Source organism: Rattus rattus, chromosome X (assembly GCF_011064425.1).
Source record: "Rattus rattus isolate New Zealand chromosome X, Rrattus_CSIRO_v1, whole genome shotgun sequence".
Taxonomy (NCBI): Eukaryota; Metazoa; Chordata; class Mammalia; order Rodentia; family Muridae; genus Rattus; species Rattus rattus.
Window position 1 is genome coordinate 35027590 of NC_046172.1, and position 20932 is coordinate 35048521.

At 37.5% G+C, this 20932-nt stretch overlaps 1 protein-coding gene across 1 annotated transcript in view; it reads right to left on the reverse strand.

Annotated features, from left to right (window-relative positions):
• The window catches only part of Phex (phosphate regulating endopeptidase homolog X-linked), a 202065-nt gene that overhangs the window by 113939 nt on the left and 67194 nt on the right, over positions 1–20932 (reverse strand). The window contains exons 12-13 of the mRNA XM_032890280.1: positions 20432–20525; positions 17889–18017 (exon numbers count right to left, since the gene is read on the reverse strand). Coding sequence (XP_032746171.1) covers positions 17889–18017; positions 20432–20525 — 223 coding nt within the window. The remainder of the gene's footprint in view (positions 1–17888; positions 18018–20431; positions 20526–20932) is intronic.

Genomic DNA, 20932 nt, shown 5'->3' on the forward strand with positions numbered 1-20932 from the left:
CCCAAATCAGATTCCTGCCTGAGCTTACTTCCCTGTCCTGGCTGGATGTCAAATTCCTGCCTGAAGTCTACTTCCTTGTCCTGGCCCAATGCCAAATTCCTGCCAAGTGGCCCCAAAAGCTCTCCACATCTCCCCCTTTTTTATTTCACAAACAAGACTGCATATGTCTTAAGTTGTTCTGACAAGAATTCCTTCATTACCCATTGTGGAATATGCGTTATCAAAAGCAATGCACTTCTGTCTTAGGTTGGTAAGGCTCTGTGCAGGATCTTACCCATCTCTGACTGCCAGCCTGTTAAAATAATAACTCTGTCTGGGAGTCCATTTTAGTTTCAAACCATGGATTTTGGCCACCAACATGTTGATGTTGTTAAAGGCAAGATTTATCACAATAGGCAGGAATAAAAGTATTCCCAGGAAAAGAAGGGTTACCATGATCAAGCTATATCTCTTGAAGCTTGATCAAGATGGAAATACTGACATCAGACCATAAATAATTTTATCAGCAATATCAGCATCATCAAAGCTCAGCAGAGCTTTGGAAATTCATAATCTCAGTATGCAAAGTTTAAACATCCAGAGAGGTGTTAGAATTATGCCAAACACTCTGCAAATGTCTTAGAACTTTCCCCCAATTATAGTGACTATCATTGTAAATTTTAGAAGTAACACAAATCCATTGACAACTGAGATGGCTTCTTATTCTCTGAACCTCCTCTACAATAATTTAAATAGTATCATAAACAGTATCAATCTATTGTTCCAAACACCTAAGTCCTCTTGAATACTCAGAACATTAGTAACATATTTTGCAACATGATTAACAAAAATAGCTGTCTTAACTTCTTGTAGCAAAGCAATTCTAGAAACAGTAATGAGAGCTATTAATGCAGTTAAAGCTGCTTTAGCAGCAATAATCAAGCCCACTACCCTTAAAGCCTGACTCACTTCTTCCAGTATTTGCAAGCCTTTTTCAGAATACCAAGGTCATGTAATACTCACAGGCAGTAAAACAAAAGCTGGTGGATAGACCACCATAACGGACATGTCAGTTTTCTATATAGTAACACAATTGGAAAGTGTACAATTAATACAACGTACATTAAATACTGTGGAAGAAACAAAATTTTAACATGACAATAAAAGATTAAGAGCTTTAACACATGTGCTAACACTTGTTTGACATCCAGATCCTGTCCCAATTTTATCCACTACAAATGTAACTTCATACAAGGCAACTGTCAATTTTCAAATGTCTGTGAAAATGTCCAGAACCGGCCTTCCAAATGAAGATTGTTATTACTAATATTGGATTGTTTTCTAGACCAGTCTATGATTGAATCAGAGTAAATGGTCACAATAAAGGAAAGATTCATTATAACTTTTCTTATTTGATTAATTTTTCAAAGACATTTTCCACAATCTCCATGTTTTCTGTCCCACAATAGTGACTGAGAAGCTGTAAGGCCATATTCTAAACCAAGGAGGGATACCAGAGATTGAAAGAAGTGAATAGACTTGACATACTTAGTAGCCAAAGGGATGGAACTAGATAATTGTACTGGCTAGTTTTGTGTGTCAACTTGACACAAGCTGGAGTTATCACAGAAAAAGAGCCTCAGTTGTGGAAATGCCCTCATGAGACACAACTGTAAAGCATTTTCTCAAGTAGTGATCAAGTGGAGAGGACCCAGCCCATTGTGGGTGGTGCCATCCGTGGGCTGGTAGTCTTGGGTTCTATTTTAAAGCAAGCTGAGCAAGCCAGGGGAAGCAAGTCAATAAGTGACATCCCTCCATGGCCTCTGCATCAGCTCCTGCTTCCCCGACCTGTTTGAGTTCAGTCCTGATTTCCTTTGATGATGATCAGCATGGAAGTAAGCTGAATAAACCCTTTCCTCCCCAACTTGCTTCTTGGTCATGATGTTTGTACAGGAATAGGAACCCTGACTAAGACAATAATTAATGGCATATGGAAAGATGACAAAAATCAAGAAGATGAGTAGTTCTCAGGATACAGGCAAGAATAATGCCATGGATGTGCTGGCATTCTCTATGAGGGAAACATTGAGAGAGAGAGAAAGCTGAAGTATGGCGCGTGTGGACTTCTAGAAAGCCAAGCCAATTTGTAGAACCAGTAGAAGAAATATGAAAAAGAGGAAGGAAGGAAGGAAGGAAGGAAGGAAGGAAGGAAGGAAGGAAGGAAGGAGAGATAGGGATAACCCAACCCAGGGGTCTGAGGCTTGGGACTGTACAATGTTTACTACTGTTTTTGTTGCTGCTAGGTATGTGAGCTCTCTGTGTTCCAATACCAATGGACTCATTGAGAAGGAAAAGACTGAAACTATGCCAAAGGCCATAAAAGGATTCTGAAAGTACAGAATGGGAGATGAGATCCAAAGATTATATGGAAAGATTCATCTTAGGTGTAAGGCAGGATTATGAGAGGAAGAAAGGACAAAATGTCATAAGAATCTTCAGAGTAGAGGGCATATAATCATAGCTTTTCTCTGTGAAATCTGGCTGAGATGAAAAACAAATGTTTGTCTTTTTTAAAAAAATTCTTTACCTTCACACATGGCCATATCCTGGTAGGTTAAGTACTCTGGGAGGAAGGGACCTTTCACATATAACAAAAGAGAGAAATAAATGTTTTCTCTCAATACCCTGGCCAGCATGCAGTAATGATAGGGAGCATCCAACAACTAAGCAGAAAGCTGACCATCCCCAAGGAGATAGGTTTTTTGGAGTAAGATGCATAAAAGTTAATATTTCATTATGTTTTAATCAATCAAAATGAGACAAAATAAGCACTGCCATGGCCAAAGAGATCTCAGACTATTGTTTGTTGTTGTTGTTGTTTTCAGTTTGTTTTGCTTTGTTTGTTTTTTATATTCCTACCACAAATCTTGAGGTCATTTATTATCTACATATTAATATACTATTATCTACATATTATATACTATTTGATAAAATCCAGCTAAGCAGCTTGTTTTCATAGAAGCTGCCTTGGCCATTCCAAGGTATTATAATGGCTATCAAATGTATTAAAGGCTTAAGAATAGAAATTTCCATAGGTTTTTTTCAACCTCTCTCTGCACCCTGCTGATTGGCATTCCAAGTGAAAATGCACTGCAGCAATGGATTTCAGCTCATTGTCTGAATGGAGAATGACAAATAGTTTACCCATATGTAGCATTCCTCCCCAACACACATACACACACACACACACACACACACACACACACACACACACACACACACACCCCTCTGTCTACCCTAAATCAATTCTTTGATAACCCACTCCCTTTGTGGCTTTCATCAATGTCAAAATGTAAGCATATAACTTCACTTCTTGCCACACTTGGTCCTTCTTTGCCCTTGCGGATCCCCTTCTCTCCCCCCTCTCTTTCTTTTATGGACTTATTCTATAACATTTTCTGTGACATAGTACTGAACTACCCTAACAGACTTTCAGACCAAGAAAAATCTTTGAAAATGATTAATATCATTGGTTGGCATGCCAATGCAAATAAGATAATAATTTTAGCATGTTGGAAAAAGGAAGATAAATCACAGAACACTTTTGATTTTTATCGCTAGACTAGTCTAGAGAATCATACAATAACATTGTCTTTAATTAAATTGTATGCCCTGTGACAGCAAAAGCCTGACATAATTTTTAAATAAGGGGGGAAAGAGAAATAATATTTCCTCATCAAACCTTGACCTAATGCTCCACGAGCCATCATATAGCATTAATGGAAATCACTTAAAGTAGAAGTCAGCAGGTTAAGTTATGCACACAAAATGTTTATTTAGAGTCAAAGAACAAAATGTAACATACAAGAATTAACTAAAATGTTACTGTAATAAAATCTGCAACATTCAAGTTAAGGGCCCTCTAGGTTTCAATCAACACTGAAAATACAGTCCATTTGATTGGTCTATAGCAGTGGTTAGTTCACTTCCTCAACAATGAGCATTTAAAAGTAGACTCTCTTCATTTGTTGCAGCCCATGAATTGGGTCACAATATCCTATATCAGACAATACAAAGTTTCACATGTATCTATATCTATGCTATTCTTCCATCATGAGCTATTTTAAAAAAATGAGACTCTCCTATCATCTCCTTCCCATTCCCTTTTCTCTCTCTCTTCTCACCTTTTCTCCCCACACACAGATATAAGAAATTTTCCATTCATATAAGTAGGTAATGATGGTACACGGTGTTTCATTTAAATACATGACAACAGTGTTTTATGGTCTGGGGATTCAGTTCATCCCATGATTGGTTATAGTTCCCTTCTAGTTTTTGCTTCTAGCTATAGAGAAATCCTACAAAATCAGCCAAAATCTTTACTCATATCCATGAATCTCATCCTGATTTTTCAATTCCTTTTTGGAGTCCCTCTCAGACTTATAATCAGTACAATATAGATATATATGATGTATTATTTGGTTTGGTTTTTTCCCTTAGGTTTACTTCTTATTCAATGTTAAATATTACAGAGTTCTTATACTGTCGTAACCATGCCTGAGAACCCAAAGAAAGAAATGGTGCAATGGGCAGCCTCATCCACCCAGACAGTGTATTAAAACTTGGTTCATATGCATTTTGATAATTTCAAAATCTTAAAAAATTATAACAAGACTTTTTATTTAGTCTCCCTAATAAGGTCTAGGAATGTTAAGAATAAGAACCATGACATAGACCAAATAATACTATAGGTATATGTAAGGAAGCCAACAGGTATCCTGCAAATTCTATTTTCAGTAACATTTATGACTTTGTATATCATGTATGATTTTTATATGATTTTATATCTCATGTTCATAATACTAACATGGGGCAGATGCTTAGTAAAGACAAATTCATCACCTCATGCATTTTGAACTCTCCACTGGAAGTTTTAACTGGAGAAACTAAGCAAGAGTAAGAAATAGGCATACAGACAGGAAAGAAGAAATAAAGCATCCCTGTTTATAGATTATATGACCCTGTGTACAGAAAAACCTAAAACTACATCAAATGACTCACAAAATGATAAATTCTATAATGTTACAAGGTACAAAATAAATGCACAAAACAACTAGCATATTATATCCCAATAAAACTGATGAAAAGGAAACTGTAAAGGCAAATCCATTCACAATAGCTAAGAATTACAATATGTAGGACTAGATTAGCACAAGAAGTAAAAGACGTCTACAATGGAAAGAATAGTTCTGTGTTTAAGGAAAGAGGGGAGCCCAAACATTGGAAGGACTTCTCATTTTCATGAGAGGCATAATTAATATTGCTAAAATGTCCATGGTACTCAAAATGATTTGCAGATTCAAAACAATTTCTGGGTAAATATTTTTGCTTTTTACAAAACTAGCAAAAGCCATTCTGAAATTGATGCAGAGGCAAAAAAGATTCCAAACAATCTTGAAAAAAAGAGCAAAGCCGAAGGCATCACAATATCTAATTTTGAGACATACAACAAAAGCATAAGCAAAGCAGCATGGTATTGGCATGGGAACGGGCACACGAGCCAATGAAACAGAACAGGAATGCCAGAAATAGATCCATGCTTCTAAAGCCAACTGATTCCCAACAAAAGGCCAAAACATACATTTTCCTCTTCAATCAAATTGTACTGAGAAGACTGGATATTCATATATGTAATATTTGAACTAGATCCTGTCTCTCAATTTGTACAATGAAGGAAGGAGAATCGATCCAATAAACTACTAGAAGGAAACAGAAAAAAACAGTTCCAAATACTGGAGTAAGCTGTAATTTTTTTTTTTCAATTTGGTCCTCAAAGGATAGAAAACGAAAACAAAAATACAGATTTGGAATTCATGAAACTAGAAATCCTCTGTGCCACTAAAGCAATGAAATGAAGAACCAACCTGGTAAATAAAAGAAAATATCTCTAAGCTAATCATCTGTTTAAATATTAATATCCTAACCATATAAAGTACAAAAAAAGACATAGAAAAACAAAACCCAAGGAATTCAATTTTAAAATGGGCAAATGATCTGAATAGAAATTTCTTACAAGAAGAAATACAAATGGCCAAGCAACCCCTGAAAGAAAATGCTTAGTGTTATTAGCCAATGGGGAAGTGGAGATCACAACCAGTGTCATCTCCCCTCAGCTACAATGGCTATGGTTTTTAAATAACAAATGTTAGTGATGAAAGAATATGCTACATGTGGACGGTAAAAGTAAATAACTCAACTGAAAATCGAAGAGTAATTATTAGAGGCTGGAGCATGGAGGGACTAGCACATGAGAAGCTAGATTTGATGGCTGTAGATTGTGTACATATACTCAACCATCATACTAAGTAATCCTGTTAAAATTTTAAAAAATGCTTCGAGTAAATAGTTAACAAGGAACTGAAACTGAATCAAATGTTTTTCATGTATGCAAGTCTATAATCATCATCTTGTATTTCCAAATATAACCAAGATTTAATAATATGGAACTTTAAAAGAGGGGAAAGTACATGGTATTCCTTTTTTATATAAAGTCATTTTTTAAAATGGACCTATTCAAATTGACTGATTCAAAACTGAATCCACCTATGGAATTCATCAATGAATAGCAAATGTCTCTGGTATGGCAATAGACTGCAACCAAATGCAAACTTTATGACGGGCAGATAACTTGATAAGTTAGCCAAGTCTACTTTTAAATTGGTACTACCAACATTACATCTCTATCTCTCTATCTCTGTGTGTCTGTGTGTCTGTCTGTCTTCTATTTGTCTCTATCTCTATCTTTACTTCCATATACCATTGAAATAGAACAGTCTGTTTCCTCTACATCAAACTACTTGATTAGTGAAAAGGAAAAATGGACACCCTTACTAATGTTTGTAGTTAACTGAAAAGGGAGAGAGCATATTCTCAGGAAAGGGCAATTGTCATTTTACTAGAAATTCAATCATTAAGTGAATTCATAAATATTGCATATTAATTGATTTATTAGGCTATAAATATTTATATAAATGAGTTTTTAATTAGCTTCTGATAAAAACATAATAATGTCATTGAAATAAGTAAAAAAAAATGGACCCTACAATGGAAGCAGAATATGTGTCTAAGCCAAAAAAAAAAAAAAAAAACCTCTAAGCACAGAAACTGCTGCAGTTTCTAGCAGCCAAATGAGCTAATAAATCATATCACAGTGTCAGGATTAGCAAACTTTCATAGCCATTAAACATGTAGGGAAGAAAAGAATATCCCATTATTTTGGCCCAAGTAATGCTATAAAGCATATTAGTCTGATGGCACAAGAGTTTAGCATGTCCTTTCATCAAAAGCCACACAGCTGTAAGACTGGGCTAGGAACAGGAAGAATATCCTTTTCATTGAATATGAATATACACGCTCTTCCCTATCTTATAATTTATCAAGTCCTGTTTGCCACTTTGCCACTCTCAGAGGGAAGGAATCAGAAACTAGAATAATATTTACAAGTCAACTGTGTCATCCTAATGGCTCAGCTCTTGACCTTAGCTGTGATAACTACACCCTTTCCCCCAGCAAATAACTGTGTTTGGTTACTCCCCGTATTCAGATTTGATTAAGGCACAAATACTTTCTTGCAGCAAATGAGTCTCCAGTACTAGGCTTTTGCACTGCAGAGGTATGATCCAATTTGCTTGCCCAGATGGTGACCAATAAAATGTGGCAAGAGCACCACAGTCCAATGCTATCCCAAGATGGAGACAACAAATGTGAAAAGCGGGCCAAATGTGTCACAATCGTGGCAACACACTCAAGACCAAAGCCAAGAATAATGTCCACACTTACTTCAAAAAGAATTTAATGAGCTATCTAAATTACTTCTTCTGCTGGATGTCATTTTACCAAAGATTGCGTAAGTGAGTTGTCAACACTGGAGTCTGAGAATATTTACTGCAACAAGATTCAGCCAATATAGAGTTGTGAAACCTGGATCTGTTATAAAAATTATATTTGGCTCCTTGAGTAGTTTCTTGAGATTCTCCTATGAGCCAAACTAATGTTAAATGATAGGGCAGCTTCTGGGATGTTGCCAAGCCAATGGCATTAAAAGATCTTTATTCCAGGGATGAAAAGATGGCCCATCAGTTAAGAGTGCATGCTGCTCTTGCAGAGGATCACAGTTTAGTTCTTGGTACCTACTAACAAACATTCGTAACTCCAGCTTTAGAGGATTGTACATCTTTTCCTGGCCTCCTCCCACATGTATGTGCATGTACTAACCCAGAAACACACATACATATAAATAAAAAAAATCTTTTAAAAAAGAAACAGGTTTTACTCCAACTGAAAGCTCTTAAGCAGGAATCAATGGAGGCCTAGTAATGACAAAAGTGCCTGTATTTCTCTCGCTCTAAAATAGATTAGAAAGAGGCAATCTGCATGCAGAAGATGCCACAGCCTGTGTCAAAGCTTTCATATTATAAATGCTACCTTTCCTGTTAATAGTAGACATGACCGACAGAAGAAACATGTGCTACCATTGACTGGCTACTTGCTGTGCATGATGGATTGTGCTGACCAAACTATAAGAATTAACTCATTTAATCCTCACCTAAACCAAAAAGGTGGGTACTATTTTATCTCTATCTGTGATAATCTGAAATCAAAGCTTTAGTTTGGCATCCTTTCTTTAACAAAGCCTTTGCTATTGACTTTATATCCTTTCACTAAACCCTCCAGCTCTATAAATCTGGCCGTGCCTTCAGGCTTGCTTTGGTCAACAGGAAGTATTCGAGGCATTTTTATTATCTCCTTGTCTGGGTAATGTGATAAAATACCTGACAAAAGATAGCCAGAAGGAGGAAGGGTTGATATTGGCTCTAGTGTATCAGGTGAGGAAGACACAGTAACGGGGAATTTGGGGAAGCTGGTCACATTGTATCACAGTCAGGAAACAGAGAACAATGAGTATTTACTTTGTTCTTAACCAGTCCAGTGAATGGGGCTGTCCATTTAGTTGAGTCTTTTATCTTCAACTAAATCCAAATATTCTCAGAGGTGTGTTTCTATAGTGATTCTAAATCTGGTCAAGATGATAATGAAGACAAAGCATCACAACCTTTATGCCAGTCTGAGCCTGAGCATCGGGAGACCTCACATGCTTCTGCTTGCTCACTTGCACCTCTGCCATCACCATGGGAGCATGCCCTGGCTAGACAGATGATAGAAGGAAGACACATGGAGCAGGGCCTAGTTGTCCCAGTCATTTCTGCCAAAACTAATGTTGATGGGCCAACCCTCAGACATTTGAGCAAGCACAGCCAAAATCAAAAGATCTGTAGAGGGGACCACCACGGACTCCAGATGCACCAGAAGTAATTGCTTATTGCTAAACGCCAGTTTGATTTTGTGAGTGATTGTTACACTGCATTCTTCTAGCAAATTATATATATATATATATATATATATATATATATATATATATATATATATATAAATACGAAAATAGGTTCAAAGCATTAACTAATTTTCCCAACTTGGTAAAAGGAGATACTGATTTTGAGATACCAATGTAACAAGGGTAATATTCTAAAACCCAAATCAGTTCATTTTCCCTACTTCGGGTCTTCAACAGAGTTTCTCTAAAAACTGACCCTATTGCTACGTGGTTCAATTTACTAGATGGACTAAGCAAGGACACATTTGGTTGTCAAAGTATTTATTCTATGTATAATCTGTGTTCAAGAGAACCGTTTTTTTCTGGATAATGATCTTTGTGAGAGCATCTGTCATGAGCATTGCATATGTAGGGAACAAAGAACCACTAAGTATAAGGGCAGTGGTTTAATGCATGACACTGACTTTCAGGTGACTTCTGCCATCAATGTTAGAGTTACATCTCATTTACTCAACCACAGAAAGGAATGGTGAACAAGGGAATTGAAGAACTTAAAGAATATTAATGGGAGCACATCAATTCAATTATCCTCGCTCACTGATGAGGTGAGCTCCTAGTATATGGAGGTTTCAAGTTCAAACTTACCACTGCAATTGGACCCATGTGGGTATTTAAGTCTTCAACACCAGTTGAAGCAGTATGAGGTAGGAGGAGAATTCAGTTCTTAGGATAAGAGTTATACCAGAATTACTCACATAGAGAGCAGCCCAGACAAATGGAAGACACTGTAGTCATCTGTAGGTCATCTACGGCTTTACTAGTTGGAGGGGTGGAGTAGAAACTTCTAGAATACAAGACAAACTGAACTGTTCTAAGCAATAAGTAAAACTCATATTCTTCACCTGATAGTTTAAATATGAGGTATAAAGATTTACCCTACTTTAATTAAATTTCTGTGTATAGAATATTTTGGTATCTTATGAATCCGATTCATGTAAGAGATGGAAAAGATTCTCCCTTTGACCAAACTCAGTCAGTCTCCTATGAGCCCTTTTTTCAGTTAAATCTTGACACTGTCCTCCTTCCTAGTCCCAACCCCCATCCTGAGCTTACCAGACCTGCCTTGACAACATCCTGCTCAATAGAGTTGGAAGGAATTTTCCATTTTCAAAGTCTCATCACTCTCAGTATCAAATCAAACCTTTCATTCCCTATGTTTAATATCTGATTACCTTGGCCTACCTGTGGAGAGAATAAGTTTGGTTAAATTTTCCTTCTCTCGGTGTTTCCTCTCGGGACTTTGCCATCCAAGGGCTCTCTCATTCTGCTTACTGACTATAAACCTCTTGGTTTGTTTGCTAACAGGCATAGTTGAATGTAAGCTCTTTTTTCTATTGCAAGAGAGGTGATACCTCTTGTAGTAGTCCCAAACAAAGTCTATTGTTGTGGGGCTGCAGAGATTAATTAAGCAGTTAAGAGTGCATACTGCTCTTGGGGAAGACCCAGCTTCGCTTCCTAGCACACATGTGGTGGCTCTTAACTGTCTGAAACTCTAATCCCAGGGGAACTAATGCCCTCTCTTCTAGCCCCCAACAGGTTCCTGTACACGTGATACACAGACTCAAATGAGCTCACACACATACACATAAACAAAAATACATGTTTAAAAAAGAAAATAAAGATGCCCTTACTAGTTTTAGAAGCAACAAAAACTGTGGCAGTCATTGTTATTGTTTTCCTTTAATGGGATCTGTTGTATGATTAAAAACAGAAAATGTGAGCAAACAGCAAAAACCACCTCCTCATGGAGCTGCGATACACGAGTGAAGTTAGGGTGTTTGCACACATAGTGTACCTAATAAAATAAAAGGAGATATGAAGAAAGAATGAAAACAGAAACAAACACATAAACAAATTCAGCTTAGCCAAAACGTTCAGAAGGGAATTCTAACTTTACTGAATTTTCTTGAAACTAGTAAATTTTCTATTAAAAAAAAAACTTTAAAAACTTCATCACAATAAACATATTATTCTTTAATATGTGTGTCCACATTTATGCTTAGCAACTATGGAATGCAAGTAATAATTTAAAAAAAAAAAGTTTTGAGAAGTACAGTCTTGCTTCACTACACCAAATATTAGAGATCACTCCTTAGAGTTGAAGATGTTGAAAACCCTGTCAATTGAGCTTGGCATGCAGATGAACCAAAGGCATGCCTAAACTGTCGTTTTACATCAAAGCTCTGATGCTCCTCTTGGTTCTTATTGTTTGCCTCTTCTTTGGAGAAATATATGAACACAGAGATGAAATTCAACTGGTTTCAATGCCCTTTTCTTTAAAATGTTGAAATGCTAGAAATGAAGCATTTTCTGTTTTCTGCCTCTAGAAATCTAAGGGAACTGGGTGCCTTTGCCTTTCTATCCTATTGTTAGAGTATGCTTCTAACAAGTTTCAATTAATTGAATTAAATTGAATTTTAAAAGGCAATGTGAAGTCTCTGAGTTCCTGATCCTAGAAATTGATGCTGATGCAGGTGTCTTTCAGGGAGAAGCTAGGGACTACATTGTAGTCCAGCTTTTATGTGGCCCTCAAATGTCTGTGTGCCAAAGGCTTGCCCTCAAGATGGTGCTATCCAAACATGGTAGAGTCTTTGTATAGGCTCTAGAAGTAGATATTTAATTCATTAGATCCCTGCCCCTTCCTATTCCCCTGTCTAAAAGGTAAGGGCTGTGTTATACAACATGCATCTCAATGAGAGGCTGTATTGTCACAGGTCAAAAAGCAGTAGGGTCACCTGATCACAGACTGGAAACACCACAACTAATGTTTCTTTTTGAGGGACATTTGTCTTATGTACACTAATTATTTCTAAAGTTAATTATAGTTAACAGAAAATTAATTCACAATGGACCATGGGTTTATGCCAGATTAACTGGATTTAGATGTAACCTAAGCAATTTTCATGCTTTGGGGGAAATTTATGTATACTCTTCAAGCCTCAGCTTTGTCAATCTGGAAAGTGGAAACACTCATAGTAATCACAAAATCAGTAGTAAATGGCTCCACATCTGGAGTGTGCTTAGAAGAGTACTGGCCATACAGTTAAACCCCAGTTAATCACCAAGATCTTCATCACTAGGTTTAATTATATCATGACTATTGAACCAAACCTCATGACAATCATTTCTATTCATTACTTTCCTAGGAATCTTCATCTGACCTCTAAAAGCATTAATCTAAGATAGTTCCCTGTACATTTAAGGTAGCAGTTACAGGCTGGGAGATGACTAGGTCGTCAAAGTGTCTAGTACGAAAGAATGAGGACCCCAAGTTCACATCCCCAAATCACATGCAAGAAGCTGGAAGTGTCTGTGCTTAAAATTCCAGCATTCGGTAAGTGTGGCCTCCTAGTCAGGGAGTTTTACCAAGTCGGTGAGGCTCTAGGTACACTAAGGGATCCTTTCTCAGAAAACCTAACCTAAAACAGAGCACTGAAGAGGAAAACACCTGATGTCATCCTCTCCTTCTGCTTGCACATCGAAACAACAATCCTTTACGTAGGATCAGGGTACTAAAATTAAATTACTTTCACCTGCTTCTGTTCGGCTACATTTTTATCGAACTCTGGTCTTAAGGCTTGCACAGACAGAGCTTTACCCACTGAGTCATCTTACCAGCCTATTACTTTTAAAAAACATAATCCCTAGGAAATGTAAATGCACGCACAGGACACAAAGACAACAAATGTCAAAAGAGGTCTCCCATCTCCTTTCCCTCACTCCACTGGCCAGTCCCTTAGGTACCATACAAGCAAGACTCGAAGCTAACACCTCTGTCCCATTCTCTGAATGGCAGAAGATTCATTCTATCTCCCCTCTTTGGGTGGCCCCGTGTTGAAAGACTCTCTTTTTCTATATCCTGTTTGTCTCATTGCTAATTAAATTGGCTAAAATCCAATGATTCTGTGAGTGAAGGAATAAGAACTGAGGTCAGTGTGCCTGCATCTACCTAGGTATGCTTGCACTTAGAAAACCATAAAGAAACAGTAGTGTGTAATCACACACACACACACACACACAGGAAAAAGACAGTGCCAGTAGATCGGTGGATTGGAAGAGGCAGAGAGCTATGACAGCAGACAGGGATAAGGAAGAAGTCACTTTCCCTCTAGAAAGGAAACCTTCAAATGAATCATTTGTTCCCTCTCAGCCACAAATAGATAACAGGAATGTCAGGGGCTATCAACCAGAGGCCATTAGGCCAACTCTGTTGTGGAGGCGACTCATGAAACATTAAAGAACAGGCATCTGTCATTAAAAAATATACTTTTTTAGGGGCAAATTCAATAATGTAGGGAGTGGAGCAGGGTACAAGTCCAGAGGCCTCTCCCAGGATCTGACACAATCTCAATCATTTAGATTTTCAGGGACTGAAAACTGACGCATTACTCACACTATTACAGTTTGAGTAAACAAAGTGAAGTATTGCTGTCTGCGACAACTGGCCTGGCCTGGCCTGACCTGTTCCAATGAGTCACCACCGGGGCTTCTGTTTCAGGTGATAATTATTTTCTAGTGAGTGAAGTGAGGGACTTGCCGCTCCAAGTGTGGTACCTGGAACAGCAGCAGAAAAAAAAATGGCAACTTGCTAGAAATTAGGGCCTAGCCCGGACCAAGTTAAAGGGAACCTTTGTTAAAATGCAGTGAGTTTGCCATCTTGCAATGGATTCTGCATTGTAACAGGGCCATGTGATTTGTTCACCCAGGAAGCTTTCAGTAGCACCTGAGGTTTTTGACCTCCTGATCACAGTCATTTGTTTAACAGACTCCTCCTGGTAACTCAGCTATCACAGTCTCTCAGTCTAAATTAGACATTTTGGAATTTGCCCCAGTGTGACTTTTCCTTTTCTCTGGACTGTTCCTAATAATCCATTCTTTTTTCCAGGTGCATCAGTGTTTGCAGGTGGCTCTTAGGTGGGATCCCTATAATGAGCCTAGAAAAAACCAGATTTGTTTCTCTTACAAGTTTTCAACTTAACTATCCCCTGAGGCAAACCATTTGGGCATAGGGGAGGCAAATAATTTAATATGAAAAAGAATATCTATACAATTAATATACCACCCTCGTGTATATCAAAAAATGGAGAAGGCATCCAAATCAGCTTATGTTAGAATGTCATACCGTAAGACTTGAAAAGTGGACACATGCACCAAAACAGAGAAAAATAAATTTCTTACTTTTCAGATTAGTTAAAAATGAGTGTTCTGAACCTCTCCCAGTATATAGACAATTTCTATTCCTTCATTGTATTCATATTCTCTTGAGATTTTAGGTATATCCCTGTGATTCTTTAATAAGGTTTCTGTATATTTACTCTGGCCAAAGAGCAAACTAAAGCATTCAAGAATACTGAGCATTTTAAAAACAAAGCATTCATTTCTCAGTGGCCCTATTTGGAATAGGCCTGTTTATTTAAAAAATATGTTCTCAAACTTGACAGAAATTCTCCAAAGATAGTAAAAGACAAATTAACAAAAGGGAATGTATTTAGATTAGTGGTATTTAAAAATAAGCTTCAGGATAGGATGCATAACACCCACCATTTGATATTATTATCATAATATAAGACTAACCATTTGATATTATCATGATATAGCACCAACCATTTGAACCACCATGGCTTAATAGACTCTGTGTCTTTACCCTCAAACTCAATGGTTATAAACTACCTGTGTCCAAAACGCTTACATGCCTACATATAAGAGTGATAAAGCAGTACTCTATCAGTGAATCACACATGGATATTTTGCTTACTGATATTGGTAGAATGTAATTTATACAGAGAAATTCACATAAAAGTGGCTAAATACAAACATGTAACTCAAAAGTGCAGTTGCAATACAAAAGTAGCAAAAATAATGACCTAACTAAATATGAACAGAAGACCTGACTAGACATTTTCCAAAGACATGCAAATAGCCAAGAGACATATGAAAATGCATTGTATGTAAGTAGTCAGAAAAGTAAAAATCCAAACCACAGTGAAATAGTACTTCATGTCTGTTAAGGTAACTACTCTGAAAGTCAGAAGAGGCAAGTATATAAATAAACAAAGAAACCGTGTACACTGCTACTTGAAATATGAATCGGCACTGCCATTGAGGTTAAACAATTTAAAAGATCCTCCAAGGCAAAGTTTAGAACAGAGGCTGAAGGAACGCCCATTCAGAGCCTGTCCCACATGTGGCCCATACATATACAGCCACCAAACTAGATAAGATGGATGAATCAAAGAAGTGCAGGCTGACAGGAACCGGTTGTAGATCCCTCCTGAGAGACACAGCCAGAATATGGCAATTACATAGGCGAATGCCAGCAGCAAACCACTGAACTGAGAACAGGACCCCCGTTGAAGGAATCAGAGAAAGAACTGGAAGAGCTTGAAGGGGCTCGAGACCCCATATGAACAACAATGCCAAGCAACCAGAGCTTCCAGGGACTAAGCCACTACCTAAAGACTATACATGGACTGACCCTGGACTCTGACCTCATAGGTAGCAATGAATATCCTAGTAAGATCACCAGTGGAAGGGGAAGTCCTTGGTCCTGCTAAGACTGAACCCCTAGTGAACGTGATTATTGGGGGGAGGGCGGTAATGGGGGGAGGATGGGGAGGGGAACAACCATCTAGAAGGGGAGGGGGTGGGGTTAGGGGGATGTTGGCCCGGAAACCGGGAAGGGGAATAACAATCGAAATGTAAATAAGAAATACTCAAGTTAATAAAGATGGAGAAAAAATATAAAAAAAGATCCTCCAAAAATTCAATAATAATAATAATAATAATAACAATAATAATAATAACTAGCCATCCTATTCCTGGCTATATTGCCAAAGGAAATAAAACAATGTCTTCAAGAGACAGCTCAATGTCATGTTCACTGCAGCATTTTTCCTAATAACCAAGACATGGAATTACCTAAATGGTCATCAGTGAGCCAATAGGTAGAAAGTATGATGCATGTCTGTTTATTACTTAGCCATGAAACAAGGAAATCTTATCTTTTTCAATAACATAGAAAAACTTGGAGGACACAGTGCTAAGTGAAATATGCCAGACACAGAATGAAAAATAAGATTTCTATGCGGAATCCTCCCGCAAATTATTGAAACTACAAAATACAGAGAATATGAACCAAAGTTGTCAGTGGCATAGTGTAGGACTGGGTATATTAGTCAAATGGCACAGACTTTCATATAAGAAAGTTCCAGTGATCTGATGCACAGTGTGGTGACTTTAGTTTCTAACAATATACAATGTGCTGTGCGCTTCAAATTTGTGAGAGAATGTATTAAGTGTCCATATGTTGTATACCAATTTCCTTTCATTAAGATATAAGAAGTTTCTTTTCAAAAAAACACACAGTGGGACTTGTTACAACTGGAAATTTTGAAGGGATGCTCCTTAGGACTCAAAATAAACAACTAGAAATCTAGAGAAGTTTTTCAAACTGACTAGGTTCACGAGGCCCCTCCCTAAGCTTACACAGGAAAGACTGGTGAGGAGACAAGAGGCCAAGCAAGCTGCTTGCAAAACAGAAAACAGCCAAGCTGCATGGAAGAGGCACAGACCAGCTGGCTGCCCAAAAGACACTCTGACCTGTTGAGCTGCAGGCATCGCATGCAAGAACTCCGGAGTTCTAGTCTTTGTGAGCAGTCAGCCATGCTGGAGTGGGCTTTCAGCCATCCTTTCTCCTCTCTCCCAGAACCATATAGGTGACCCAAGTGAAATTCAGTGGTTCACTCTGGACTTTGGTGGAGTCATTGCTTTTGTCAGTTCCCTATCTGAGGTGGATAGACTCTTGTTCATGGCTCCCCAGAAATAGGGTCATACAATACCATCCCACAGACAAGCAGAAAGAAGTCAACGTGGTAATGAATGTGCTGATTTTGGTGTGGTAATCACTTTGCAGTGTGTATCAAATCATTCCATTGTACACTTGAATATATACAATTTTATGTCAAATAAAATAAACCTCAGTAGTGCTGAAAGATACATATATATATTCGTGTATGAATATATATATACATATATATATATATATATATATATATATATATATTCTCTCCTTCAAAGCAGTTGAAACAGCTGGCGAAAAATGTGTAACTATAGTGACAAATATCTTTAAATTCATAGCCTCAAACCACACCTAGACTAAGATTTTTACCTGCCTCTATGCAGCCATATGTAATATCCTCAGTCACCCTCGCCCACTCCTCTGGACAGCTATTACATACATTCTGTCCTCAGACCCTCGAAATATGTTCACCGCCTCACATTTGAAGAGCTTTACTCCTGTTTCCCTAGGAAAATGCAAAGAAGTGGGAGACAATGCCTTGGATCTATACAGCCTGAAAAGAAGACTGCAGACTGTGGATCATTGTGTCTGTCAGATCTGCCTAGAAGACCACTCACTCTTCTTGGTGTTGGCCTTTATCATCCAGAAGGTTTCACTTACCATTTCCTTCTTATCTTCCTGGAAGTGAACATTCACAAACATTTTCCCCACAACATAAGGGAGGGCACTTTCGATAAAGTTAACACATTTGTCCCACTGAGGCAGCAGAGTTGTTGTCCCCTGGATTACCTGTGGGAAAGAATCAATATAATTTAAGCTTTAGATAAAATTTATTGCTGGGGACAAAAGAAGTCAAACCATCTACAAAACTACTTCCCACCCCCTTGAAGATATATGCCAGACAGGAAAGGCCAAGGTGAAATCAGACGGAGAAAATGAAACTGCTTGCCCCTAGTTTCTAGCTACAACTAACTGAAAATACTTTGATAGTAGAAAAACAATGCATTTCATCCTTATTTCAATTTTCTCCATTAAGAGAACCATATGGGCAAGGTCATAGCTTTTCTACAGCAAACGGGAACGTCAGCAGATGCTGTTCATGGATCTAGACAGTACTTAGTACCTATTGAGGACTGCAGTTCCACCAGGAAAATTTGGAATTGGGGGCAATCAAAGTTCTTGTTCGTAGAACATATCTCACCATGAGCAACCTAAGGAGCCCATTTACAGTGCCACAGCAGAGTAAAATACAGATGTAAGGCTTTTCCCATCTGTCTTGTTATGCCATTGTAAGAAAACATTTACAAACAAGTAAGGGACTTCCAAAGCAGGATTTGAAAGTGCCAAGGTTTACTCTTGGGATGAAAGCAGAGAAATAAATGCCATGAAAGTTTTCTCTGGAGGCTGGAATGTACCGGCAGACAGTGAGGGAGAGAGACCCTGAGAATAGTGGCCTGGAATACCTCATGCACAATTTTAGAGCCAGGTTGTTGGAGTGGGGCAAAAGGGATTAAAGCTTAAATTCATTTTTCCTTCCTTTCCTTTCTGGGAACACAACCCTTCTCAGAGGTAAGGGATGAAGTTATTTTTAAAACCTCCAGAGAGAAAGATCCTACAACCTTCTTTGGCAATTCAATATTATATTTAGCACTTCATGTTCAAGAAACATCCCCTTATACCTAACCTCAAATTTTTACACACTACTTCTTGCACCTCGCTCTCTCATTTTCTTCACAGTGAGGCTGGAAAGCAGCTGGGTACCATCTTTTATGTGATCCATAGGAGTTAAAAATACACACACAGCGAAAATATCAACTTGTTTTGTATCTTAACTATTTGGGTTGACCTAAATATAAGTAATTGTTTCATGCATATCTACCCTGTATAAAGTAACTTTATATTCCAGTGACTGTAAAGGGTCAAAAGTTGCCCCCAAATAACTATATCCCTCTCCAAGTATAATGGTCTACTATAAATTTCTGTATTTCCCAGTTTCTCTAATAACTAAATTGGATGTTAAATAAAATAAAAGCTTATGTGACTTGACATTCACTTTGATTTAAATAGATATAAAAATAAAATACTTTTTAAAGCTACAAAATCCTTAAGTCCTCTAAGCCATGGCAGAATTAGTCACAAGCCTTGGAAATGCAGATGAAAGCAACATCTGTCTGTGTAAGTTAGGAGACAACAAAGGTGGGTGAGAAACAAAGATTCAGGGGCTTGGTAATTGGCAGGGGTGGCAAGGAATGGATTCAGGCACTTAAAGAGGATATCATGGGAGGAAATTAAAATGAGTCTAGCAGAATTAGGATAGAATCAAGATTAAATATATAAGTAAAGTTAAATATGCAACTCTAACACCAAATTAAAAATGAAGCTGCAACATCATATATAAAATTAGAGCACAAAGAAACTTTAAAAACCATAGTTACAGTGAAATAGATCATCAGACTGTATACTTCCAGTTTAATTGAAATTGTGTACCCTTTTATGCATATATCTCTTTCCCAGCTCTCCCTCCTCCAACTTCTATTTTGTGATTTTTTTAGATCAACTATTTCATATTCTATATATATCTGATATTATGCAATGTTTATCAAGCTGCATAAAGTAATCATAGTTAATGATAATTGTGTGTTTCAATTTTGATAACATAGGCCTTTGATGTTCTTTCTCAACACAGAAGTGATATGATGCTAGAATGATGTATATGTTCATTATCGTGACTGAATTTTTCTAGAGTGCATTTGTAGATCAAAGCATCACACAGAACCACACAAATACACATAATTATCACAAGTGTTTGTCAAGGAAAAGGTAAAGAAATTAAAATAAACTTGAACTACTTTGAAAGGGATGTATCATTAAGAAACATCAAAATGATAATTTCAGTTAAAAGCACTGAAAAAAATAGAAATATGTTGTTAAGGATGGACATTTGAACAAGATTGGCTGGCCCCAAGCATCACTTTAAATTTTATTATACAGCCACCATGTAGAGCTTGGGGTACTTTTATGGAAAATAGAAATACCTAAGTAAAATGAACTAATTCGAAAAAGTTTAAAGTAGAGTTTAGATTGCAAGCTCCCCACAGCCCATCCATAAAGTTATTTTTTTTTACTGGAGTAGTTAACATTGGAACTGCCCCCAACATGTAAAGTTGGTCACTGATGAAACATTTCAATATTCAGCAACTTACCCTTGAGAATTCCAGCCATCTATATTGAAAGCGCCTGCTGAGGTTTGGAATTCTGGAATAAACCATTCTCCACACCAAATAGTTGGCAATGGTTCTGTTAAAAAGAAATGAGCATTTATTATAGTTTAGGTCATATCTGGTTTCCTGAAAAACACCTTTGGAAAACTGTTGGCAAGGCTATTAAGGTCAACGAGCACCAGCAAAGTCAGCCTAAAGGTTTCAGCCCCTTCCCCAATGCCTCCTGTGTCTGGAAACGGGAGTACCTTCACATTAGTGATTACTTTTCCAATTTATGTGTATTACTGGCCTTCAGAAACAAAACCAAAATATTCATTAACAGCAATAATCTAAATTTTCACTTTGTTTCTATAACCTCTAAGTACGTGAGTTCAAGAAAGTCACCTAAGTCTTCTTGATTATCTTTCCTTGTAAAACACTGAGGCTATTCCTTACTTCACAAGGTGATTGTGAGGTTAAAATAACAAAATAATTAACAGAGTG